Source organism: Arctopsyche grandis, chromosome 13 (assembly GCF_051622035.1).
Source record: "Arctopsyche grandis isolate Sample6627 chromosome 13, ASM5162203v2, whole genome shotgun sequence".
NCBI classification, from domain to species: domain Eukaryota; kingdom Metazoa; phylum Arthropoda; class Insecta; order Trichoptera; family Hydropsychidae; genus Arctopsyche; species Arctopsyche grandis.
In genome coordinates, this window is record NC_135367.1 from 17873632 (window position 1) to 17901182 (window position 27551).

General features: G+C 31.5%; 5 protein-coding genes across 10 annotated transcripts in view; 2 read left to right on the forward strand and 3 right to left on the reverse strand.

Annotated features, from left to right (window-relative positions):
- LOC143920801 (beta-1,3-glucosyltransferase) overlaps positions 1-1353 on the reverse strand; it is a 29293-nt gene extending 27940 nt beyond the window's left edge. Inside the window, exon 1 of the mRNA XM_077443766.1 lies at positions 1158-1353. Coding sequence (XP_077299892.1) covers positions 1158-1170 — 13 coding nt within the window. The 5' untranslated portion in view covers positions 1171-1353. The remainder of the gene's footprint in view (positions 1-1157) is intronic.
- A 2565-nt stretch (positions 1354-3918) lies between these two features.
- On the reverse strand, positions 3919-7402 carry Ets97D (DNA-binding protein Ets97D). 4 transcript variants are annotated; one of them, XM_077443820.1, is made up of 12 exons: positions 7250-7402; positions 6833-7003; positions 6654-6761; positions 6455-6576; positions 6150-6363; positions 5900-6068; positions 5697-5822; positions 5548-5621; positions 5377-5462; positions 5157-5304; positions 4920-5073; positions 3919-4840 (listed from the first exon to the last, which is right to left on the reverse strand). In XM_077443820.1, the coding sequence occupies exons 2-12, from the start codon at positions 6969-6971 to the stop codon at positions 4702-4704; spliced, it is 1479 nt and encodes a 492-aa protein (XP_077299946.1). In that variant the 5' UTR covers positions 6972-7003; positions 7250-7402; the 3' UTR covers positions 3919-4701. The 4 variants fall into 4 exon arrangements, with proteins under 4 accessions (XP_077299946.1, XP_077299947.1, XP_077299949.1 ...); XM_077443821.1 differs by having other exon boundaries at positions 7268-7382; XM_077443823.1 differs by having other exon boundaries at positions 5900-6064; positions 6146-6363; positions 7268-7379.
- A 1344-nt stretch (positions 7403-8746) lies between these two features.
- Positions 8747-27551, reverse strand: part of Zip102B (Zinc/iron regulated transporter-related protein 102B) — a 31168-nt gene continuing 12363 nt past the window's right edge. The window contains exons 2-7 of the mRNA XM_077445122.1: positions 11251-12893; positions 10152-10380; positions 9964-10068; positions 9739-9877; positions 9546-9664; positions 8747-9471 (exon numbers count right to left, since the gene is read on the reverse strand). Coding sequence (XP_077301248.1) covers positions 9251-9471; positions 9546-9664; positions 9739-9877; positions 9964-10068; positions 10152-10380; positions 11251-11346 — 909 coding nt within the window. The 5' untranslated portion in view covers positions 11347-12893 and the 3' untranslated portion in view covers positions 8747-9250. The remainder of the gene's footprint in view (positions 9472-9545; positions 9665-9738; positions 9878-9963; positions 10069-10151; positions 10381-11250; positions 12894-27551) is intronic.
- LOC143921746 (retinol dehydrogenase 11-like) lies at positions 13223-19191 on the forward strand. The gene is made up of 6 exons (XM_077445120.1): positions 13223-13504; positions 15733-15863; positions 15937-16135; positions 17499-17684; positions 17769-17878; positions 17952-19191. Exons 1-6 carry the CDS (start codon positions 13336-13338, stop codon positions 18144-18146), a joined length of 990 nt encoding a protein of 329 aa, XP_077301246.1. The 5' UTR covers positions 13223-13335; the 3' UTR covers positions 18147-19191.
- On the forward strand, positions 21167-27092 carry LOC143921066 (retinol dehydrogenase 14-like). 3 transcript variants are annotated; one of them, XM_077444186.1, is made up of 3 exons: positions 21167-21349; positions 25630-25915; positions 25990-27092. In XM_077444186.1, exons 2-3 carry the CDS (start codon positions 25633-25635, stop codon positions 26715-26717), a joined length of 1011 nt encoding a protein of 336 aa, XP_077300312.1. In that variant the 5' UTR covers positions 21167-21349; positions 25630-25632; the 3' UTR covers positions 26718-27092. The 3 variants fall into 3 exon arrangements, with proteins under 3 accessions (XP_077300312.1, XP_077300311.1, XP_077300313.1); XM_077444185.1 differs by lacking the exon at positions 21167-21349 and adding an exon at positions 24187-24332 and having other exon boundaries at positions 25990-27034; XM_077444187.1 differs by lacking the exon at positions 21167-21349 and adding an exon at positions 24227-24322.

Below are 27551 nucleotides of genomic sequence, written 5' to 3' on the forward strand. Positions count from 1 at the left end.
GCAGTGCGTATGGACGAGCCGCCACTGGGTATAGGTATATATAATATGTACTTCGCATTGTCAATTTACGATCATGTGAAAGCTTTTCTGAAAAACTGTTGTCGGCGAATGTATCGGCCTACCTTTTCTTTCTATTTCTATAAACTGCCTAATAAGTTATATAAATAATTTATTAGGCAGTTTATAGAAAATGTCAAATTTAGACCTAATGAAACAAATCTATACGAGTCGACCCACACTATTTGACTGTATACAACGCAAATCTACATGTATAAAATTTATTAATAGTAAAACAATACATATGTATATTACCAGTTGCTATGTTGTATGTATATTAATATTAAGTTAAAATAATAATGTCTATACATAGTTATTGTTTTGTTTATTTTCTGTTATATTCTTGACGATTATGGCGCATTAGGAATTCCTGTAATGCCACAATGGTCCAAACTTTAAATAAATAAATAAATATAATAAGGTGACCGTTTTTTTCGAATTGAAAACCAGGACGTTATATAAAAAAAAATTCTAAATAAGTACATAGTACTTCCATTATTAAAAACTAACTAAAAACTAATAATTGATTTTATTTGATGCTCTTATATAATTCTACACAGAACTGGTTAAAATTATTCTTATCGATAAGGAAACATTTTAGAGTTTTTGCATTCAATATTGCGTTTTATCACTGGACCATATATTCTTCATCGAAGAAAAAAGTTCTTCGGCAGATGCATATATGTTCATGGTAAACAAAGACAATATTTGACTAATTTGCCAATATTTTTGTAGAAGACCATATTTCGCTGAAGACTTAAAAAAAAGTGTACTGGTTATATCTCACGACTTACCAGGATAGATACTAAAAAAACCAGTACTGTACTTGTAAAAACAGTACGAATGGTTACCTTGATTAATATTAATTAAAAAAAAAAAAACATAAATAACATTATTTTGTATATTTTTCTCAAATTGTATTAGTGGGTACAATCATGCACTTATTTAGCGTGTGCATTAGATATTTAAATGTGAATTTATTGTTTGCACAATTCACAGTGCATATATTCGAATGGCGCAATAAGGCATTTGAGGTTATGTACGTCCGCGGTAAATTGTGTAAATCCTTGCAATTTAATAATGTTAACTAGTGTACTTACCGGTGGGATGCATTTTGATTTGGGCACATAACTTGTCCGCCACCGGATGATAGAATCAAAGATCACCGCAGTTTAGTTTTTGACAGTTGCGATACAAACAAACGGATACTGCAGGTCCTAGCGTAATATTAAGCGGCCAGATATTTTAATGAAATATAATCGAAAGGTATCCTTGCTGGGTTTGCTGCAAATTATTGCAAACCACTCGGCTGCATGCTCATTTCGATTGCATTTTAACTGTTTGAATTTCAGCATGTACGAAAGACGAGATATTCATGGGGTTGCGCAGATGACATTTCGATGTACATTGATGATTAGCAATTCTTAAAATTGAGTTGGATCTTTCTGGCAAGTTTAAAATGGCAAAAGCCGAGACAAAAGTATGAAATGAGCATGCGCCCGCTTGGTTTGCAATCGTTTGCAGCGCAGGGATCCTTGCTATATTGCGAAAACCTCAGTTGGTCCGACCACTTTGTCTCTCAAAATTTTGAATCACTTTGGTCATAATTTTTTTTAAAAAGCGTCACGTTTTCTATTCATTTTTCTGTTTTTCCTCACGCTCGAGTATAACTCATACTCACACAGATGTGCGCAAAAGAGACAGAGCGTCTTTTTACAAGGATATTCTTTATTATTAAATGCAGTGTGACAGCATGTTCTACACGGTTCGGTGATTACTGGTCACAAATTAATCGTCACAAAGTCACTAAAATCTCTATAACGGAACATCTGGCAGCCGAAAAGTCCATCATACTAACGATAACTATCATAGTAACGAGAACTTGAGTGCCAAATATTGTGTATTCGCGATTTTCATGGCAAAAATTGTCTTTGTGACCACCCCAATGTGACGAATAGTCCAATTACCGTTATACACCTATCCACTGACACTACACAAGTGCATTTCTTCGCGCCAACTCACGGTAATAAACCTGTAAACCTATAAACCTATAAGGTTATTTTCCTTTTTTATTTTAAATTCCTAAATTTTTCAATTCACGACACTATAGAAAATTAAATGAAATTGAACAAATGTAGGGCAATAATAAGTATGATCAAATTTTATTTCATGTTTTTTATTTAAATAATAAATGAATAAAATGAAAAAAATTTTAATTTTTCTGCCAATTCAATTTCTATTCTACCCACTGTTTCCAAACAAAAAAATTCTTTATTTTTTGAATCCATGAGTTGCTCACTTGCTTAAGTATTGGGTCAACTTTGCTAAACACAAAAATAAATTAAAGATAACTAAGAAGAGAAATATCAAAATTAAAAAAAAAATTTCATTACCGAAATTCATATTGGATTGGAACAAATAGATCATCAATCCATATTTCATTATTGTTTGATACGAGATTTGCATACTTGTTTAATATGGTAGAATCAACAAATTTGGGTTCTATTAAAACGTATTTACAATTTTTGCTAAACAAATTTGATAAATTTAAAATAATTGACAGAGAAGCTATTACCATGATTTAAATCACGTAAATATTTCATTACCAAAAGTCATCTTGAATAGGAACACTCAGATCATAAATCAGGATTTCATTTTTAACTGTCGCAAGTTTTTCATACATTTTTACAGCGGAATTATCAATTTCAATATTAGGTACTTCTAAAATATATCCACAGTATTCACTTAAATAAACAAAATAAGATAATAATGAAGAAAAAAAAATAATGGCATATTTATTTGAGTATTTGATTACCAAAATTCATCTTGGAAAGGAATAATTGAGTTTTCAGTCAATATTTCATCCTTGTATTTCTCATACACGGTGGAATCAGAAGATGAATCCGTAGATTCAAAATTATTATTTTCATTAACATCTGTACAGAATTTCACAGGATCTTTACAGCTTTTTATTCGATATGTTTCGGAAATATTTTCCCCAGATGAATAAGTCCGAATTTTTTCTAATAGATCAACTTCCTGTTTAATGTTTCCAAAAAACACGTTTAATAATTTTGATTAAACTTCATATAGGTACGTGAAATATACGTGTTTTTAAAATTATTTTACTCACCAAAAGTTTCATACATTTCAAATCATCATCAGGAGGAAATGATGTAAACGGATACTGTATGCTATCAAAAAACAACTGCCAAATCAATTACCAAAAAAACCACAATGGGTATAAAAATAAAAGTTCAAAAATAACAAACCATTTTTTAATAAAATTTTATTGTTAAAATATTCTTTTATAATCAACTTGAAAAAATAACTGAATTTATGATTTATTTTCAATATTGTAAATAGTATTATATATATAATATATGTACATATGTACTTCTATGATTTAATAGTCGAAAAATATAAATACATATGTACTTTGCAATTTATGTATTGTACACAAAAAAAAATTATCTTTTGAAAATATCAGGTTGAAAACATTGCTCGGGTAACAATAACTAATTACTATATAATAATATACTTAAGTAAAAAGCGAAAAATTTTATTATTAAACTAATATGCGTAAAGGCAATAATGGCATCACAATGTAAAATATATATGCATGTATACGTATTTATATTCACAAACTAAAACTAAAATTAAAGTATACAGTAATCATGCAATTATGCTTTGGAATTAGGATTCCCAAAAAAATACCCCCAATTTATATTCAGTTAAAAAAATATGAAAACAAAGCATGTATTACATTATTAAAAAAAGACGCACATTATTTTTTCTTTAGCACCACAAATAAAAATTCTCGAAAAATAAGGGATTACAGTATTGATATGCATATATATGTATGGATGATTACTTTAATTGAAATACAAATTAATTTAGGACCATACATACATACATACTTCTGCACTTCATATAGTTCAAAATGCTATAAAATTAAGGGTATAAAATCAATTTAAAATATACTAATTTTATATACTATAGAGAAAAAAGATTATGAATATTAAAATTAACTTAAAATTTTAATATTAATATTTATAATATACCAACGGCATCCCCCGAGAAATGGGTGCCTATTGAAAATAAAATGAACTCGATAGATATTTTCAGTTAATAAAACTTAACTTGCCAAGCCAATGTAAGAATATTTTTAAAAATACATATTTGAGAACTCTATGCTTTTCACTTAAACAAATACATATGTAATATTAAACATACCCATGTAAAAATACAAAATTTGCTTTGAACATAAAGAAAAGTAATGTTAATAAGTATGTACTAATAAATATATGATATTATAAACTCTCTATATGTATGTAGTAAATATTCTTAAAATGTTTAAAATACAAAAATAGAAAAATATTCAAAAATTCGTTTTTTTAATAGAATTTCATACTTTAACTACACATAATACATATGCTTATCAGTGGCGCGTCGTCCATACTTGCGCTTTAAGCATATCTCGAACCGAATCCAATCTGCTATCTCAACTATTCGACTCTTGACACTTACAAATAGTGTCTACGTTCGACTTGGTTCAAATTTCACATGAATTGCAAATGCACGGCACACCACTGATGCATATGGACATGTGTGTAAACATATTATATATCTCAAGAAGCTATTTTAACACCAAGTGAATGGAAACGGGTGAGTTTGCTGTTTTACTGTCGAATTAGAACTGCCTACATTAACCAATCTCGCTAAATCGCTTGCATCGTAGCCTATTAATTGTTTTAAATCACATACGAATCTGTAAACAAATCTGAAATTTGGAAATTTTCAATTAAATTTCAAATAACAATACACAATACACATGGGGAGACAACCGAAAAATACCAAACCTCTTGTTGTGCACTTTTGCAATCATGTCACCGTCATAGTAATATCTAAGAGCCCTTGATAATTTCTCGTAATTCATGGTAGGTTTGTTTTTTCTTTGCCCCCAAAGCCTAGCAACTACTTCAGGATCTTGCAATTTAAACTCACCATTGCCTCCTAATTAATAAAACAATAGAAATAAAATTACATATAGTAAAAATTGTTGAAATATCATCATGTGTACAATGTGTATTATTTACCTATCCACTGAATGACATTAGTATGTTCAGAACTAGTTAGTAATTCCAAAAGAAATTGCCACAGTTGTATCTGACCATTATTACCAGAACGTGTAGTCGTTGAATAAAATTGCGGTACAGATGATGTACTATTTATAATAATGGGTTGCTAGAAAAAAAAGAGTATTATAAAAAAAGAGGATACAAATAATGGTTTGATTTTTTTTGTTTTAGTATTTACATTTATTTTTGGTTTCTTTTTGATGGCTGATGGTGACAATTCTTCCGAATCTCCACCTTCTTCTGATTCCTCACTCTGAACAACGGCTGAAAATTGGTAAAAAATAAATTTTAAATGAAAAATGTAAAGATATTTATAAGCATTGAATATCTATGTATTTTTATTATGTACCTATAAATTTACATTTCCTAAGTAATTCTAAATGAGTCCAAAATAAATCTATTGGATCAGATGGACATTTTGCTCTGGAAAAAAAAATTAAATAAAAATGAGAAACATTATAATTTTTATTAATTAAAACATAATAATACAAAAGTTACCTAAACTCTTCTATTGTTAATGCACATAATTCATTTCCTGATATACTCCAGTCAGATAATTTAATACCAGTTAAATTAAACTGTCTCACTGCCCATTGTATCCAATATTTTACTTGAGGAACACTCCTGAAGTTATTAAAAAATCATTCATTCTTCATTGAAATTTATATTACCAACGTACAACAAAAATAAATTTTTCATACCAAAAACGAGGATCTTCCGGAATGTTTAATCTAAGTTGATCAGCTTTGAAACGAGCGTCCACAGCCCATTTTACCATTTTAGAAGGCGTACCTTTTTTAGTAGTGGTTTCATCTTGATTATTAGAACTTCTTTGGTTTTTTGGAGAAAGTGCTAATGAATCGGAACTATCTAAAATAAAAATTTTATTTCATTCGAATTAACATAACAAAATTGCAACTTAAATCAAAAAATCGAAAAAATTGTACAAACTTATTTCATTCGCATTGGCAATAGAAATATCTTCTTCAATTGAAGGAACCTCATCACCATATGTCGGCATTTCATCCGGTTCTAAATATTCTTCATCGGGCTTTAAAACATCTATGATATTTATTCTCTTCAGCAAAGGCTTGATTTGTATATTTACTTGCACAAATCCTTCACCTCGGATACATTGATCTACTAAAGTTTTATGGCTTTCTAACTACAGAAACAATTAATAAAAATATAAAAATAAGACACGCATTGTAAAGCCGACTATTGTAATCATAAAATGGTTGTAAATTTTTAGTTACCATTTTTGAATCTTGCAACCAAAATTCATAATCTGTCAAAACAGTGCTCGTTCTTTTTTCTAACATTGAACGCAGCTGTGATAAACTTGTTCTTATATCCATTAATTGCAGTATAATAGCATCTAAAATTTATAAATAATAACTATAACCTTGAAATATTTATTTTATATTTGATAAATAAAATTAAAATATTCCCAACCTTCAGAACCTTCTAACGAATTTATTTGATCATCGCTCAAATGGTTATCATGAGATACTTCGGGGAACACCGATTGAAGGGACTGTACTTGAATACCTTGCATTAGAGCTGGAAAACAAAATTCAGTACAATTTAATAAATCCAATAATTATTGACTTAGTTTGAAAAATTACACTGACATAAATCGGTTTCAGTATCAAATTGTGGGATAATGCATGAGGTCTCATCTTCGTTCAAGCTCTCATTAGTAGTGGAATGAGAGTTCGTCACCAATCTTCCATCAACGACCTGAAAATCCTTAGCGTCCAACATCTCCATTTTTACTCCTGGAGGTAGTATCTAAACAAATTCTGAAAATTTAAATCAATAGAAATACATGTTTAAAATACACATGGCTTGAAAAAGTTGTAAAGTGAAGAAAATATGCAATGGTATATTACATTGACAATTTAAAATAAGTATAAAGCGGAATTAACTAAACGGAACTAAAAAAAAAAAACAAATGTCTGCTATGTTCAATATAGGTTATGTATCAAAGCGGAAGTGAATGTAGAGGCCATCAAGTAGTTGAATTCGTAATCAGATTATAAAGTTACCACGTAAAGATAATACACCCGCAAAAGAATGCACCCTCGAGCCTCCGCCCCCCAACCCCTCCCCGAAAAAGCCGATTATTGCCGCCGCCACTGACACTTTGGTGTTGTCACTGACAACTCAAACTGACTCACTAGTGTGGCCAGCGTTAAAATATATCAAATACATCTACTTTTTTCATACTCACCACACTTTGGGTTACGCTATCATTTTCTCTCACTGGCACCGTTAACACTAGCAATATCTACACCGATATGTATGAAATTTTCCATATCCAGTTCCCATATTGCAACCTGTGGTTGTAGATATCGCTAGTGTTAACGGTGCCACTGTTGTATTGAATGGAGACATAAACATTTCAGCTCTTGTACTGGTATTGTTTTTTTTTCAATTTATTGTGCGCTTTGCCTACTGCCAGAGTATTTCACTCTTCGCTACGATCCCACAGTATAATTTTTGTCTCCATATTTATAAAGTATGGACCAGTGGCGTGCGCTGAAATTCTCTCTTTTTTTGTCGTACAGCCTTACTTAATGTGCACGAGCAGGATACAAGAGGAACAGGATGTTCCTCTTGTATTCCGTTCTGTTAAGGCTGTAACGCTGTACGACAAAAAGAGAGAGAATATTAGCGCACGCCACTGATATGGACACATCATATGTACATATATGGGGTCTACGTGACGAGACAGAATGTTAAACGACAGAAAACGCAAATATCGGAAGGCAAAGATCGAAAATCGAAAGATCTTAAGTCGAAAGATCAAAAAAAAAAATGGTGCATGGTAAACGGTACATACTCACTTAATTTACGCCAGCAGGAGACAACAGGAACATGCTGTTCCTTATTTATTAATACGGGAGGAAAAGCCTGTTCCTCTTGTTCCTGTTGTATCCTGCTCGCGCAAATTACGTGAGTATGTACCGTTTACCATGCACCATTTTTTTTTGATCTTTCGATTTTCGATCTTTGCCTTCCGATATTTGCGTTTTCTGTCGTTTAACATTCTGTCTCGTCACGGAGACCGACATATATGATGTAGATAAATACAATGTCAACGCGTACTCTTGTTCCTTCATACGTATCTCAAACAAAAGCAGGTCGTCATACTTCCCTACATGCAACTGATGAACTTACATGATTGTGTTCCACTACAATAGAACTATTTTTAGGTTTCAAGAATTTATCATATAGTGAATTTTTCCTCATACTCAAGGCCAAAACTTCAGTTGTAAGAAAAGGCATATTATTTATCACACATACTTTAGATACGAGAAAATTGTATATATTAACTTCAAACTGATAAATACGTTTATATATGAGGAAGTTGTTATCTTATATCAATTAAAAATAAATGTCTATTAAAATGACTCTCTTTTCCAAGTATATTTTCATTTATTCGTGTAAAAATGCATATGCTCAAAGCAATATCACAAATAATTTCATAATAAATTAAATTATAAACAGAAATTCCAAAATATTACTAAATAAAACATAAATAATATAAACACTTTATTCAATATCGACACACCTCTAGAAACTCCCGAGTACTGCATAATTTTAGCTGACATTAACGAAATGCACACGTGCACAATCACACACATAATTCGACTTATGATAAACATGTACATATGTATTAAAATAAAAATCGTGTGTGCATGTTTGTATTTCTTATCTCTTAAACCACACGAAATCACGCGCGTTAAGTAATTTTTAAATAAAAATCGTTCTTCGATGAATGGAAACAGGTAAATCAATATTTGAGCTCAACGCAAAATATTATTTTTGAGCAAAATTGGCACTATACATTCCCAACATTAATTTACTATTAAAAATATAATAGTATCTAACATAGACATATATAAAGATATTTATAAGATAGGATAGTTTTTTTCATAAATATGAAAAATAAGTTTACACTTTAATAATAATAACAATGAAAACACATCACATTTTCTTACATCTATAAAATCGTCTATTAATCACTGTTAATAAATTCAGATTCAATGATGGTGTCCTGCCGAAAGTAGCAAGGGAAGTAGGGCACCGACGACCAGCATCACGAATTCTGATCCCTTTAAAGTACCTTTACCATGAGCGATGGGTTGTTGACCCTCAGTTGTTGGAAGTGAATGCCAATGCTGGTTATCTTGCATTAGTTCAGGTAATACATGGACGGTCGCCACATACAAGAAAGTACCAGCCGAAAAAAGCATCACTATGCCTACAATCACATCATACACATTAAAAATACAATTATGCACAAAAAATGTAAGAAATTATTTCATCGATAATCACCAGTAGCATTCACGGAGCTTAAGGTTTCTTTGCCTTCCTGGCCGATCCCAAAATATGTTAAAATTGTAAGAAGAGGTGCTGCACACGAAAACACCAACAAATACTTTCTTATTCGATTCCTGTAACAATTTTCATTATAATATAAGAATCGTTAAATTTATTAAATTATTGATGAATTGTGATTATTAATTACCTTTCTATGCCTTTGTGCATAAGAAATGTAACAAGACCAAAGGCAGCTGGTGCTTTGTGCAACATAATTGCTAAGAAAACAATAATTTCAACATCAGCATGTGATGTTGTGGCAGCTGCTCCGAGAGCGATTCCGTCGGCTATCGACATAAAAATAATCGCATTTCATAAAACAGCAAAGCAAATGTCTCAAAACACGTGCATAATAATAAAAATAAAAACGAACCTGCTGCATGAACGATGAGTCCGATCATGGCCGTTACATTTTTCTCACCGAGCACATCATTCATATTTGACGAAATTTGATCCACGACTAGCATAAATACAAAACCTGAAAATGGGGAAATCGTTAAAATTGCACAGTGATATATGTTGTACATAAACATGTGTGTTTTTATTTATAAACTAGATTACCAAGGACTAATGCTATTCCGATAATAGTGTGCAAATTTGACTCTTCGTGAACATGGTCATGACCGAGTTCGTGATCATGATGCTCGTGATCACCCGTTGAAGTTAAGGATTTGGGCGTAGCAGCGTGAGGATCGGGCAAGAGTGCGCTGACACCTTCAGGAATGACGACGGCCAAGGCTGTGCCGACGAGGAGACCCGCTCCTAGCACTGTCACCTTTTTAAGTTTGTCCTAAAGCAATGAAGAACTTATATTAGTACATTATAATATAATACCGCATGTAATTGTGGCTTTATTTGTTTAATTTTTCGTATGTTTTAAAACGAGTCTACGTGGATATATGTACATACATATGTATGTTGAGAAATACAAATAAAATTTTTGTTGACTCAGATGATTTTAACCAAATATGTTTATTGTGATTTCATGCAAAATGTTGCATAAATATGTCGAGCATGCTTTATAATTATATTAACCGACAATTTGAATAAAAAAAAATTATTAGTCAATCGAAGAATAAAAATTTATAACAACTAAAACCCTCAACGAAAATAATTGTATGAAATGTAATTTGCCACATTTACTATACGCAAACTAAACTTAAATATTGAATATACAATTTTATTTTTTTTATATTTTAAATAAATCATTCATAAAATAGATATTTTTAAATAAAAAGTCAAGAGTCAATATAGTATCATATGTATATACTACTATGAAATTTTATCAGTTTTTATGGGATAAGTGAATGTTCAATACTATTTTTTTTTTATTTGAATACACAGCAGATGAGCTCATGTTTGTTTAATAACAGACCGAGTGACGAAACTTACTTAAATATATTCAGCAATCGTACGAACATTCAGTTCGACTATCTCCATAATACATACATTTACATGTTCTTATTATAATCATTGTATATATGTATAATAGTGAGACATTGATGAATAATAAATGCGACGTGAAATATTGAATCGCGTCATAGACGGTGTGATAGTTTTCAGCGATTTTTCAAGTGAGAAATGAGGCTTTACAAGCATGTCGAATAAGTGAAAGTCGGTTCGGCGTGTGTATGTGATGTGATGTGATGTGTGTGTAGACCTCGGACATGTTGACGTTGAGAGGAATGCTGCCGGCCATGTAGGAGCCGACGAGCATCACCAGCGCCAGCAGCACCAGCACCAGCGTCTCCTCCATCTCGGCTTTTCTTCAGCTGAAGCTTCTTCAGCCGTTGCTCGCGTTCACCACATCGCCTTTCACTCGCTCACTCACTCACTCGTCCACCCCTACTGACAACTCGACAACGACAGCGACACACATACATTTAACTAAACGCCGTAATATACGACCATAGCTCACACATGTCAATTTATTATCTTTTTGTGTGTTGTAATAACGAATAATCGATTTGATTAAGATTCATAGTATTTTGTCAAATGACAAGCAAGGCCTGATCAAATCTAAGACGAGGCCAATCGCGTGCTAATGATCTGCCCGCCAAAAGACGTCCTTGATCCCTCTAAAAAGATGATCTCATGGAAATGAAAGAACAGCTCGAACAACAATTCAATACCTCCGAATCACGGCCCCTTTGATAAGCAACCTGGTGATTTAGGTACCCGCACAGCAGATATACTCTTTAGTTAATTTACTTAGATACTTCCAAGAAGTCGAAAAATCTATTCACGCCACGGTCCTTCGCCAAACTTATATTTACTTGTACTTTTCAAAAATAAATAACTCCATTAAAACTAGGGCTGCTAGATTTATTGATATCCGAACCGGGACATTTTAGTTGTATCCCCGCCCCTACCCCTTAATAAAAAAAAAATGTAAAAAGCGTAAACTTAACAAATTACATCTAAGATCCTTCTTTTTATAAACTAGTATTTCCTTTTATTTTTTCCAGTTTATTTAGTAATTTTAATATTAAATGAAATTAATAACATATATTACAAGGTCAATAAGCAGCAATCGAAAACTGGGACATTTGGCTGTCGCGAAAAGTTTTTTCGGGACGCCGGGATCAGAGGCGTGAAACCGGGACAATCCCGGAATACCGGGACGCCTGGCAGCCCTAATTAAAACTCAACCGAGTTTATTATTGACAACGGAACCTGAATCGATAGCTGCGGGGGTGTATGTGTGTGTGTGTAGACTGTAGATGGATGAACAGCGACTGTGTATGTGATCGTCGTCTCTCGTCGACCAGCTCGTTCTGGAACGGTGCGGGATGGAGGAATTAGACACAAGAGTAAAGGTTATGACCTCGTTTATTGATGACTTGTTGTATGATGCGGAGCCGGGGAGTATACTCGGCGCCTCTGCCCCTTTATGGCGAAAGCTGTGGATGAGACGCTGGCTGGTCAGGAAGGGTCGACCAGCCCACCAACTTCTTGGTTGGCGGCTCGTGAGCGTCTGAGAGCTCGCCGTGTTCGAGGCTTGGGTCGAACACGTGGTCAAGCTGGCCGTAGTCGGTAAGGGTCATAAGAAAGGGAGAACTACGGGAGAAGCCAGACTCCTCGGAGGGCTTCCAAATGCCAATGAGAGCTCGCCGTGATCGAGGCTGGGGTTGTGGCGGCTCGCTTATACGACATGGTCGAGTTTGGTTGCCTTCCTGCGAGTGGGAATCAACTCGGCTGGGTTCGGAGAGCCACTACTCACTCTGCCTTTAGCTGTCATATAATAAACACGTGCATTAACATGCCAGTCGTCTCATTCGTTCATCCTCCATAGGGTCACATCTGGCGGTCCACGCCGGGATTACCGGACGTACGAACCCATGGAAAGGAATCTAAAAGGCGACTGACAGATGGTCGGTGCAAAAGTGGGAAAAAGGGCCGAAGGCCGTAAGAGGACAACCAACGGCCATGAGGGCTTTTAGCTCGAACAGAACCTCTCCAATATACAAACGTCCTCTTTCTACAACTGACAGTATGCACCTTTCGTTCAAATTCAAGATTTTTGGTTCGACGTCATATCATTTACAGAAACATACCTACACTTTCGGAGAGAACTTTTTCACGACTATGCAACGAAAGTAGCGATACGGAAAGAGAAAAATTGAAACGAGAGCAGAAGCGACGTAAGAGAAAGAAAGTACGAAGTGAGAGGGGGGAAGAATCAGCAATGTTGGTAAACATGTGAAGAACGTTTGACAGTTGACATTCGGACGTACGTAGTGCGATGTCTGCGGCGTTGTCATCCGTCAGTCAGAGTTACGGCGTGTTGGGTGCGGCTGGCTTGGTGGGTGCGGCCGTTTTTGCTCGTATCTATTTAACCATGAGTTCCGGCAAAGCCGACCCTTCCGTCAAGCTCATTTCCAAAACGGCCATCGTCACCGGCGCCAACACTGGTATTATCATTATTAATTACAACTACCAAACCTATGAACTGTGCATCCGCTTCATTACGGAAATTTCAACACTAATCCCACCATTTTTATTGCCACTTATCTAAATCCACCAAAGCCCCCAAATAATATTTGAATAACTGGTAAAGTGGCGTTGCTACACGTAACTTTACTATTTTTCCGATAGTAAATATCCCATTTTTCAATGTTGGTAATGCGGTTGTTTCTGTGGGGATGTATGTGTTATGTTATAACATACTTGACAATGTTTTTTATACTTGACCAAGTATGAAGATTTAAAAAAAAAAATTATATTTATCTAGGGCTGCCTGATTTGTAAATATCCAAATCGGGACATTTTAATTATATTCCCCCCCCCCCTACCTAAATAAAAAACTTTGTTAAAAGCGTAAACTTAACAAATAACATTTAAAATCCTTCCTTTTTTAACCACTTAATCACCAAGCGCGCAATGATTAAAATTAATTTTGGTTTCTTCACAATGACGTCTAAAAATATCCTGTGATACTAATGAAATTGAAAAAAGTCAATATTTTTCCTTAGTTTATTACATATTCAAGAGGTAGAGTGTCAAGGGTTGACACTAAACACAAACATAAAATAATCGAATGGGTGTCTAAAAACCCGTGGTGATTAAGTGGTTAAACTAGTATTTCCTTTTTCCAGTTTATTTAGTTATTTTAATATTTAATGAGATTAATTACATATTGCCAAAGAAGATTGAAAAAAAAAAAGATTTTCTCGTTCTCGCTTTTCTTGCTTTTTTAACAATGGATGTGGATCTACGGTGTGATTGAGACTCGTGCATTTTTTTGCAGTTTAATAACTGCGGGGGGGTTGGTATTTCTAAACAATGAAAAGTCTATAAGCTGCTATCGAAAACCGGGACATTCGGGACGGTCCCGTAAGGCCATTTCGGGACGCCCGGACGAGAGGCTTGAAACTGGGACAAACCTGTAATACCAGAACACCTGGCGACCCTATATATATCAGAAGTTCATAAGAATGCAAGTGATTGCTCATTTGTACTTGGACGGCTGGACAAACGTGTGGGATGATGCGAATAGATTAATAGAAACTGCTAGCGACAATAGCCTCAAATGTGATTCATGTATCAATTCCTTTCCAAAAACAATCCGTTGAAATATCAACGGGCCCAACACTAATAATAAATAAAAAATATATTTTCTAAATTATAGTTACTCTCATTAGCAGACTTTGGCCTAAAAGAAGATATAAAATAATTCAAATGAATTTTTTTCATATAATTTTTCAACTTATTAAATATGCACATGTGTATGTATGTCTACATAAGATATAAAATTCGTAATCTAAAATTTGCATTATTTAATATTCTATAATTATGAATTCGTTATATGAATGCAAAAAAGGACTTTGATCATAGATGTTAAAATAAATACTACAATAATTATATAACCAAATTGTCAGTGACGCTTGTAAGAATTAGTCACTAAATACTGACTAATCTAATATATAATTTCGAAAGAGACTTTGTATGTGACTATATAACTATTGTTGGTTCGTAGAATTCGTGACGTTCAATTTAATAAACAAACAAATGAATATTCAAATAAAATAAATTTAATAAAATGTTTACTATTAGACTGGCCATGTTTAATCGGTTTATATTACAAATACCGAGTGAATCCGGGTAAGACCACTAGTTTATTATATAAAAAAAGGTCGACTAATTAATTAATTGTATATGTGTATGTTGTGTAATACTATGACCTTGGACATTGATAGTAGACTTGGACATTGATAGAAGATACTGTTTAGAACTTCGTCATACATAATTATTTTTGAAGAATATTACAAATGAAAAATATATAATACATGTGTGTTTTATTTTATGTTGTATTATTATAATTGAAATCTGTATAAAAATACAAATCATTATGCTTTGTACAAATAAGAACATAAAATAATGTGTTATCTAAAAATTTACTATCAAGGCAATTATACATATTTGTGAAGAAAAATGTTACATAATGCCACTTACATATATATGTGACATTACTCATGGGTAAATCATTCATTTGGTATTGGATAATTTTGTAGAAAAGTGTGCATTACGAATTTAGCGTCAGCAATTCATCATTTTATTTATCTTCCAATATTTTAAGTCACCATTGCGTTGCACATTCTAAAATTTATTTTGGATTACATATGCTTTTTTTTTGTTTTAGGAATTGGTTATGAAGCTGCAAAAGATTTTGCAAGAAGAGGCGCTAAGGTGATTTTAGCATGTCGAGATATGACAAAAGCTGAAGCAGCTAAAAATACTATCATTATGGAAACAGGAAATGATCAAGTTTTTGTTAGTATTTATGTGCGTTTAATATGTATGTACACATATAAAGGTATTTTTGTATCATATGAATATTTTTCAGGCCAAAAAGGTGGATTTCGCTTCATTGACATCTGTTAGAAATTTTGCGAAAGATATTTTAGCCACGGAAAGCAAAATCCACATCCTTGTCAATAATGCTGGGGCAGCTGGTTTAGGAGATCAAAAATCTGAAGATGGAAATCATTTAGGACTCCAAGTTAACCATTTTGGTCCATTCCTTTTAACAAATTTACTTTTGGGTAAATATAATGATTTCATATTCAACTATAACTATAAACCAATACCTCACTTCACAGCTGAGATACACTTGTAAAAAGTTTCCCATAAAGCGAAATGCTATATAATGAATTATTTATTTCCATACAAACTCATTCATAAAAGTTCTGAAGAAAAATCTAAAAAGAGTTAAGCTGAAATCGCGTTTTCTTTTACACAAAAAATAAATCAAAAATGTATATATGTAAATATAATCATATTTATAAAAAAGGAATCACATAATATTATGTTGTCATTGACATCATGCATTGTTGTGAAACCTATGTACATATGTATGTAGTTTAGAAGATGAGTTTTTAAAAGGTTATTTGAAGATAAGATGCTTTAAAAGTGACTATTTCACATCCCCTCCTACGATTCGTTGTCTGATTTGGCGTTGTATTTTTTGGAAGATACCGAAATTCATCATTTTATAAAGTTTTTCATTCAAAATCATTTTATGTTGATTTTTGTTTTTTGGGTTGTCAAGAAAATTTGTGACCGTAGATCAAAATTGAGCTATAATTAAAAATAAAAAAGAGTCTAGTAACAAAAAGCCATATATATGTAGATGAGCCCAATATTGGTTATTAGTTTAATGTATTTTTGATATTAAGAATAGAAAATGTACATATATTAAAATAAAAGTAAATCTACATAATATTCAATAAAATATCAATAGATAAATTTTACGAATATTTACATAAACAGATTATTAAATAAATAAAAAAGGTTCAATCAAAATTCCTTTTAATCTAATATAATAATACAAATAAAATTACAAGGGTCAAAATTTATTTAAAAATTCAGAAAAATATTTTGAAGAGAAAAGTTTTGATTCAAGCTGTAATAATATAATATCTACATATGAGCCGTCTAGTTTCAAAACCAGATAAGTCAGTTTTTAGAAATTTTCCAGGAACAAGGAAAAACTTATAACTAGCTTAATTTTTTTATTATTATTTTTTTAATATTTTATATAAACTGGTCATAGATGTTTACATCCTTGACTGTATTTTCACTTTTGACCAATAACTACGAGACTTATCTGATTTTGAAACAAACCTTGACTTTAGCCTTAAACCTTGACTAAGTAATTCAATAGGATGCAAATTGCTTTGAACTTTCTTACTTGGCCAACATATGGATCCGTATTTTGACCTAACAAAAATAACATAAAATGAAAATTGAAAAAAATGGATCTATCTGGTTTTGAAACTACACGGCTCATATGTACATGTAATATTTATAATCCATAATGAAATAATTATAAAGTTTTTCAAAACGATTACCATGGTTCCTGTTAATTTAGCTATGACATTAATGAAAATTATATTTGTTAAAAAGGTAGGATAAAAGAATCTGCTCCAAGTCGCATCGTAAATGTGTCTGCAATGGGTCACCGATGGGCAAAGATCGACTTAGATGATATTAACATGGAAAAGGGTTCAAAGGATACAGTTGTATATTGCAACAGTAAACTTTGTAACATAATTACTGCGAATGAAATTGCACGACGACTAAAAGGAACAGGTAGAAAACAAAACCTTGAAATAACATGATCGTAAATAAATTTTATATAAAAACTATACATCCAATTTGTTTATGTATAATTAGATGTCATTGCCAATTCGTTGCATCCAGGAGTTGTTATGACTGAAATATTTAGAAACCTTCCCGGTTGGTTCAGAGTTCCTTTGCATGGTCTTATCAAAGTGTTCTATAAGGTCAGTAATTACAATATTGAAATTATATGTATATGTTTGTGTCATTTTTATATTGATGTAATTTTTTTTGCAGACACCTGAAGAGGGAGCTCAAACTATTATACATCTGGCGACATCGCCCAAAATTGAAAAAGTTTCAGGGGAATATTTTGTCGATTGTAAAATAGCAACAATGTCAGATCAGGCTAAAGATGTTGAGTTTGCTAAAAAAATTTGGGATCTCAGTGAACAATGCGTAAAATTGCAAGATAATGAAAAATTCTATTGACGGGACAATTTGACCAATTTTTGTATTTTATTAAAACATTAATATATTATATCTATGTAGTTGAAATTTTGTATTGAAAAATATTGCACAGGATTTATTATAAAAATTTAAGTATGTATAATTAGTATATACATATGTTACAATGAAATTATTTATGTCGGTGATTTGTTATTAATATTTCGTTAGTGAAATTATAATTTCCCTATTTCAGTATGGATCTAAAAAAAGTTACTAGTTCATTTCTCAATATTAGGGAAACGAATGATAAATGCTAAAAAAAATATATAGTCTTTTTGTGATATTAAAATACAAAATGTATAAGACTTAAATGTTGACAGCTATCATACGAAATCAGAGGCCTAACTTAAACTACATACATAGCTAGAATGATGCTATCCATCATTCTTTAAAACATTTCCTGGGATATGTCATCTAAAATTGTTCAAATTTTTGTTGTTTTATTATAAAAGTGATTTCACTTGCTTTACTTTTTGAATGAATTTTTGCATGAATTATTTTATAGTGACCCAGATATTATAGAAGACACTAATGATTTTGCGACTCATTTTTATTTTATTCGGTTTGAGCCATGTATTTGGTGGTCAAAATATATACGGGTAAAAGAAATAGCGTCATCTGGATAATTTTAATCATGATATGTCAATGAATTATTGAATTTTAAAGCAGTACATAAGATAATATTAAGTTTGTATTAAACTATCAGTCAACTCTCAAAAATTATAATTTCACTGTGAATATATAATTTCTATATTGAAACCATAACTATTCTTGGTGAATGCGTAATCGGAAATGAAACGTCAGTGTAATTATAATTTCATTGTAATATATATGTACACATAAAGTATGTATATGTGAATAATTATATTTTTTTATTTCTTATCTATACTATCATGTATGTATGTAAAAGTACAAATTCAAATATGAATATACAAATGCTATAGGAAAATAAATATATGTATATCAATATAATGCATTTATCTCAAAATTGTATATTTTATATTTTAATACACGATTTTTGATCATTTTTTTATTTTATTTTGAATCCTATCTAGATAAGGTATATTATTGTAGAAAATTGTTGTTCATTCAGTAGAACATTTAACTTTTTTAACTACGTAACATTCTAATAAAGAAGAAGTTGAATTTTTGAGGCTGCACGACATGAAAGTTATAAAAAGAAAACTGCCGACCGTGTCGTCGTGAGCGTTTTTTTCGTAATTGGAAGATCATCGTAAATGTGAATTTTTCTTATTTTTGTAACTTTTCGAGCAAAACGAAATCCAAAAACTCCAGACCGAAACGCTCGATCTCTGAATCCATTTAACGCTTCAGAAACGGTTTTTCGGTCGCCAAATTATGTTGAAGCTGTTTAATAATTTACATCGTCATCACTATTTACATTGATCATTTACTAATTACTATAATAATCGTTATGAAATTTCAATAGTTCATAATCAGTTTATGAATAACGTGTTAATTTATACCGAATTATAATATTTTGTTAATACAGTTATTTTCCTACAATTTCTATAAGTTAGTGAAAAGTGTAACTTCACAGAGAACATACGTACGTATTTTTTTAGGTACAAATTCAGTACACATTTTGTATTCTAATATGAATGTAGGAGTTATTGACGATGTTGAATTGCTGCATTTTCTAGAAACAGTGTACATATGTATGTATAGGTATAAAGAACGGAACTTGCTATCGCCGAAATGATGAAAAATACTTTCACCACATCAACTTTTAACAAACACGTTCGTTGACCGTGACACTTAGCCATGATTTCTATTTGATGCATATTGTGATCGATACCAGCTAGTGATTGTCAAAAAAAAAAAAGGGGAATGTTTTGGTTTTATGCATACTATATCTGTTTTTGAATAATTCAAATTTTCTATTTTTTATTAGTTTCGTATATTTTTTCATACATATTTGCACACCATTTTCATTTTTGCTTATTTAGATAGATTTCGTAGATCTTTGGACTATTTGATGGCGCCTTATTTTTATTTTTGGTAGCCATTATCAATTTGAAACGAAACTGGTTTTCTAACAATAGAATTCGAAACGAAGAGAGGTCGAAATGAAACTTGTTTCGAGAAATTTCTTAAATGCCTTTTTTAAGAAACAGGTAGGTAGATAGATAGATGTTATATAAAAAAATACGATTTTCACTTTTGCTCGCCATTGTCATATATTCATCTCAAAGTGAAACTTCGATTTGGAATGATGAACTTGCTAGAAATCTTTATGTGAAATGTCATTATCATTCATATTTTAAATCGATCAAAAGGTTTCCTTCCTTTTCTTCTTTGGTATAAAAGTCAGCTCATTCCATCATATTAGGGTTGGTGCAATATTTCTTTAGAAATGGAAATATTTTATATTTCGTTAACTATTTGTGTAAATACATAATGTATGAATATACACAATCCCGGGCCCTGGAAAAATAATTCCAAACCCTATGACAAACCAAAAAAAAATCAGAACTATTAAAAAAATACCTATATATTAAATGCTATTTTTTGAAATTATCGAATAAGAAAGAATGATATAAAGCAGGTGCGCGGATCGAAAAATAATAAACATTTAGCATTAAAGAAATATATGTATTTTTATGTAGAACAATATAATATCAATATCGATCAGTCGAACGTCCCAACTCGAGGCCCCTCAAGAACTTTTACCCCAGTTTCCCCCCCTCCCCCCCTTCTGGGCGGCCCTGAATATACATATGTACTTCTACCTATAATATCAGAATATTTCTCTTTTGATATTAGTGGTTATATTAACAGAATAACTTTTTGTAAAAATAAAATTTATAATCTGAAATATGATACGTATCGTAATGAGAAGTTCATATGCTATATATATATTGATATAAATACATAATTCAGTTAAACGGGATGATATCTTAACAGTTACCGATTTCTGTTTATTGTCGAATTTTCAAGGTTAGTAAAAATCTAATGCCACGGTCTTGGTCAATGCCCTCGTTCAGATTCAGATGAAGAGGTGGTGGAGGCGGTAGTGGTGGAACTAGAAGTCAAGAAGTTGACCAACAAAACCATCATCCGAACGCCAATCTCCGACAAAGCACAGTATACTCCAGATCATCTCACGACAAACACGAAATCACCATTTTATTTTGATCACAACGTTTCCATATCCAACATCCGTGAGTCTACTTTGCTCTCTTAAAATTTATAATAGAATATATTTCCGACGCTTTATTTGGTTAAAAACACTGGAAGTTTTTATAACTTATGCAAATGATTTTGCATTTTTTTTTCGATACACAATTTATTCAAATGACTTTGTTATTGACTTCGATATTGATAGTATTTTTCATAATAAAACTATTGTCACTCTCGAGTGAAAAAATGATTATTCAAATTTTTAATAAAAAGAGGTTTTTAGGTGTAAAAAATGTCAACCGCGAATAATAAAACGTAGCGTCACAGCTTCCAAAACTGTTTAAATTCGCAATAACATCTCGATGAAAATGGAAGCGTTTCCTTATGACAATACACCTGTCAAATATTTTTTGTTTTTCAATAATTTGATGGCTAGTATTGGCACATTAAAAGATATTGTGTATTTTATAAAACGAGATGGCGATGAGGTTAGTATACCCAAAATACAAAATTTACTTAGCACAGTGAAATTTCATAGCACAGCTTTCTATACTTTTTCATCGACAGGAATGTTAAAATAATATTTTTATGCTTTTTCTCTTAAATCTACTGCGACATTTACATTATACATATTCATTGCACGTTGTCTTATGTAGTGAATTTAAATAAAATCATAATATGTAATTCTCACGAGTACACAGTACGTTGGCATAGTAAATCCTGAATGATTATTTAATGTAAAACTTTATTTCGCCATCACGGAAATTGTAAGGCAAACAGGTGTTTATTAAATCACACACACGCCAATGTGTCAATGGTTTTCAAATTTTCCTAGGAAATACCAATTGTATTTTGATTTAATTGTTGTCAAGTTAGATTCTTATAAGAATCGAGTGATTTATAAATCATTATAGGTAAAAGTGAGAACGCTCGACAGGAAAAGCGGGGCTAGATGTTGGTTGCCATTATGCCGGTGCCAGACATGAGTTCCAATTATAATCCAATTTTGAAATATGTTAATAGAGCAAAGATTTTTAATCTTTTAGGACAAAATTACAATATCTATAACCATTTTTAATTTAGTTATTCCGGTTTTTATTACATTTTTGTAGCCCGAATGCAAGACGGTGACAAAAATGACTAATCTTTTAGAACAGGAAAATTGAAAAACAGCATTTATTATTAGAATCCACTGAATATAATTTACTATTAATCAAAAATATCGGGATTTTCATTTATTTTCCAAATGTGCATAATTACGTATGTATGTATGTATGTATGTTCTTATATATTTTTTTTGTTTATTTTGGGGGCTATCTACCCTGAGTGCAATACAGTGGCGTAACTAGAAAAATTGGGCCCGCATGCAAATGTTAGCAAAAGGCCCCCCTTAAGCATTATTTTTTTTTATTAAAATTAAATTGACAATCAACTCATAATTTAAACGTTCTTTTTCCTCGCCTTCAAAGTCGCAAATTCTGCAATTACATCTTTCAAAGACATTTTAGAAGCTTCTTCATCTTCAATTGATAATACCAGAGATCTGGAGCAACCACTTTTTGAGTTGCTTCGCTCCAGTTCCGCTCCGACACCTCAGTACTCGCACTTGTTTCAACTCCGTTCCAGCTCCACTCCATGCTCCGAATAGTTTTAATAGGAATCATATTATTTATCATCTTTATTTATTTAATTTATTAATTTTATTCATATACATAAGACAAAAAATTATAAAATTTTACTTATACATAGACAATTTATTTATTATTAAAATATTTAATATATTTATCATGAAAATAAATACATATGTAGATGTAACTATACTACACGGTGCGCATATGGTTGTCCCAAACTACCATAGTAACAAGAATAGAGAAAATAATCAAGAATATAATTTGATCACGATGGAAAAATAAAATTAGAAAGTGCACGCACACATTCATTTGTACAAAATAACAATAAGTGAAAAAAGTATATAAAACAAAATATTTATAAAATAATATAACCAAACTGCATGATGTTCCACATGTCAAATGATTCCAGGATAATAAACCATAAAATATTGAATTTATCATAAATTGAAAAACAAATTAAAAAAAGCATTCATTTAATTTTTAAATTCTGAAAGAAATGCTAATACATAAAAACAAAATATCGGAGCAGTGGTGCACTACATTTTTTTGTGCTCCGCCTCCGCTCCTGCTCAGTGCAAAAACTCGTTGCTCCACTGCTCCGCGCTCCTGCTCCACGCTCCACTCCAGATCTCTGGATAATACTGCTAATTCACTGAGCCTTTGTTTGGCTCATCGAATTTCTTTTATTCATTTTAATTTACTAAAAGTTCATTGAACACTAACGACAGTAACCGGCTAAGTGAAAAGTAACAAAAAGGCCGTGTATATTTCAGCGAATTCCCTTTTTATAGTTATATTTTGAAATTAATAAAAATAAATATAATTTGAATAATATGAAAATAAAATTGATCATAATTTAAAAAAAAAATTTGAATAACTTCCAAGATTTTTATTTGAAAAATTTCTAGTGTTTTTTTTTTGTTTAAAAATATTTTAGTCCCCTAAATCTAAAAGGCTCTGGTGCAATACTAACTTAGTTTCCCAAGTTAATAATAATTGAAAAGTTTCATTCGTTGAATAAGAAAATAGTATTTTGTCGATAGGTTTATCCATTTATTTAACTTTCGTAAATCAAATAATTATATGTACATATGTATCAATATACATTTACAATTAAGTCGAAAATATACACCAGTAAGCAACTCCGTGTACTTCTACCAATAAAATTAGTATTACATATATGTATACATGTACTTATGTCTACAAGAATTATATAAAATGTTGAAAAGCGCTGATATGGAATTCCCAAGGTAGTCTTTTGTCTTGTGACTGGTTCGGTATAACTCCAGGAGAAACTGATCAATCAGTGTTGAGTTTGCATCGGCTCAGTGAGGGCGCGCATCACTTCTCTTTCCTCAGTTACGGCAATTTCTTTCAATAATGGTAATTTTGTGTAAGTATAGTAAACTTACATAGATGAGCAATCAAAATAAAAATTTTAATTTTAAAGCGTACATATTATTATTTCATATTATACAATATTGGATTTTGATTCCAATATTAAACATTTTTAATGGAAAAAAAACCGGTTGTATTTCCACGTTAACTTGAATATTTTCTCGAATATCGAGATGCCTATTTTTTGTGTCGAAACTCGTTATTTTTTGCAGGTTGATATTTTTCGATAGAAATCCATCCGACATTTGCTCTTTACTTTAAGTTTTTATACTTTTTTATATCCATCTACTTCACAACCTTTGACCATAAAGATCAGAGCTGAAAATACATACGTAAATGTACATATTTTATTCACAATTTCACCACATATAATATACACAATCGTTATAGTTAATTAAACATGAATGTCAAAACCACATTAAAAGTGACACATACATGTGTACATATATACAAACGTGCATATCATATATGAACTTAAATTTAAATCGTAAAAGTGAAAGCACTGTCGACCAAAAAAAAAGAAAGCGCAGAGAGGTATACAGTCATTTCCTTTTGACCGTGATTTGATAGTATGCACATACGATCCAATCATGATTGATACAGTTATGATTGGTATTTTATAATTTGAAAATTATTATTATTATTAAATTGGTTCATATATGATAAATAGTTCGGTAGATATTCCGCACAAAGCGATCTCGCACAAATCACTAAAATCTCGATCACCTTAAGTTATGTGCGCTAACTAATCATACTAAAGAGAACTCTAGTGCCAGATATTCTGTATTTTCGTGGCAACGATTGTCGTATGCGCGATCTTTTACCATATAAAATATACTTCTAAAAGAAAATTCTGTTCACTCTGGAGATTTGAGTTAAATAAAATGTTAAAGAAACGATTTAGTATACGTCGTATTCGTTTCTTAATTTTTATGTAGAATTGTAGAACACCAACTCGAACACAAATACAATAAACTCGAACGCAAACAGATATTTAAAATATATATCAAGTGTGACTGAATTACAACGTTCCTCATACATAATCAACGGCATTGTAAACTTGGGAAAAGAGATCGAATGAAATAAAACAGCGTATCTAGAAGATCACAATGTTTTGCTAGAAATATCGAAATTGTAAATAAAAAAGTTGTTCGCATGTGTTGCTTACTTTCACTCTTTTCGAATTGATTAGTATCTACTAAAGGTCAAAGAAAGAAATGTTGACTTCAATATTTTAATTATGATGCTGTAATTTGAATTTGATTAATTATTTAACTTTTATTTTTTATCAGAGCATGGCGCTATTTGAGTTCAGCTATCTTCACGTCTTTTGCGGAGTTATAGTCGCTCTTGGTTTGATTGCTCTGTGCGCTGTTGTATTTGTCATCTCGTTGATCAAATTATACGCATTCCTTACTCTCGGCAAGTGCAAAAGCACAGCTAAAATGGAAGGAAAAACAGTTATAATAACTGGAGCTAATGGAGGTATTGGAAAGGAGACTGCTAAGGATTTGGCCAAGAGAGGCGCGAGGGTAATAATGGCTTGCAGAAACACGGACTCTGCAAATAAAGTGAAAGGTGAATTTAGTCCATTGTTACAAATATATTTAGCTAAAAACATGTTTATAAATATTTCATTCTTTAATTTTCAGATGAGATTGTAGAAGCAACAAAAAACACCAACGTAGTTGTTAAAAAATTAGATCTAGGGTCGTTGAAATCAATTCGCGAGTTTGCTGAGGATATAAATAAAACAGAAAAGAACTTGCACGTTCTTATTCATAATGCTGGATTCGCTGAAACGTTTAAAAAAACAATAACTGAGGATGAGATTGAAACGACGATGGCCACAAACCACTACGGACCATTTTTGTTAACTCATTTGCTGATAGACTTGATGAAGAAGAGTGCACCGGCTCGAGTTGTCGTAGTCGCTTCGGAACTGTACCGTTTGGCATTCCTCAATCTCGAAAATCCCAATCCTACCACTACCTTGCCTGGTTATCTATATTACGTTTCTAAATACGCTAACATCTGCTTCACCAAGGAGTTGGCTAAAAGACTAGAAGGCTCTAACGTAACTGCTAACTGCCTCCATCCTGGTATGGTTGATACTGGTATCTGGAGAAATGTGCCTTTCCCCCTCAACTTGCCAATGAAGTTAATCATTAAAGGATTCTTCAAAACCCCCGAGCAAGGATGCCAAACAACCGTCCACGTTGCCGTTTCCGAGGAGCTCGAAAATGTCAGTGGAAAATATTTTATGGACTGCAAGGAAAAAGATGTACACTCTGGGGCTAGCGACATGGCTAAAGCTAAGAAACTGTGGGAAATTTCAGAAGAAATGGTCAAATTGCGACCGACTGATCCTAAACTGTAAACATAAAAAAACACTTCTACAAATATATATTTTATTTGAGCAAATTAAGTTCACGATTATACAAGTATGTACATATATACATATATTGCTTAAAATGTATTTTTTGTGTTGACGAAAAAATAGTACTTTAGGTATATTTATTCAACTTTTTTTTATTTTCATGTAATATATGAGTGCTTAGCATATAATAATATAGTAATTTTGTCAAAATTTATTCTCACGTTTTGAATTCTAAACATAAACTAGTCATTGTTACTTGCTAGCAAACATATTCTTTTTTTTACTTCAATAAAAAAATAATAAAACATGTAGTAGTAAATAAATGTTTTTTTTTTCATGAAATCCCCTCGACTATCTTAAATACTCACTTTGATCAAATAAAAAAATACTAAAAGGTTAACAAATAAATGACTTTTTTATAATAGTTAACTAAAATAAAGAAGACCATTAATTATAAGATATTTTGATATATTTTAAAAGCATACGACAAAATTGTTAAAATATATATATGTATTTTTCAAAATATTTATTTTCCATGAAATTATGTTTGCATATAACATTTTTAAAATAACAATTTCATAAAAGTTAATGGTTAAAAAATAGGAATAGGTAATTTAAAAAATACTCCTAATTGACCCACCACTATTGTAAATTTTATTGATTAAAAAATTGTCATCTTTGGAGGGAAAATGGGGCGTTTAAAAACCCTAGCTACGCCGCTATGTATGTACATATGTACATACATATGTTGCAAGCAACATACATATATACTGTGTGTATATGTTGAAAGTATTTTATTGAAGGTCCCGAAGTTCAATAACCAAGTTTTTTTAC

Excerpts from the sequence above, each read along its gene's own strand:
- Ets97D (XM_077443820.1), bottom strand. The coding sequence starts at position 6,971 with ATGGAGATGTTGGACGCTAAGGATTTTCAGGTCGTTGATGGAAGATTG. Across the intron at positions 6,364-6,454 it reads GGTTGCAAGATTCAAAAATG|TTAGAAAGCCATAAAACTTT; the intron begins GTAACTAAAAAT and ends TTGTTTCTGTAG. Across the intron at positions 6,069-6,149 it reads TGCCAATGCGAATGAAATAA|ATAGTTCCGATTCATTAGCA; the intron begins GTTTGTACAATT and ends TTTTTATTTTAG.
- LOC143921066 (XM_077444187.1), top strand. Across the intron at positions 25,916-25,989 it reads CTCTGCAAATAAAGTGAAAG|ATGAGATTGTAGAAGCAACA; the intron begins GTGAATTTAGTC and ends TTTAATTTTCAG.
- LOC143921746 (XM_077445120.1), top strand. The coding sequence starts at position 13,336 with ATGTCTGCGGCGTTGTCATCCGTCAGTCAGAGTTACGGCGTGTTGGGT. Across the intron at positions 13,505-15,732 it reads CGTCACCGGCGCCAACACTG|GAATTGGTTATGAAGCTGCA; the intron begins GTATTATCATTA and ends TTTTTGTTTTAG. Across the intron at positions 17,879-17,951 it reads TTATCAAAGTGTTCTATAAG|ACACCTGAAGAGGGAGCTCA; the intron begins GTCAGTAATTAC and ends TTTTTTTTGCAG.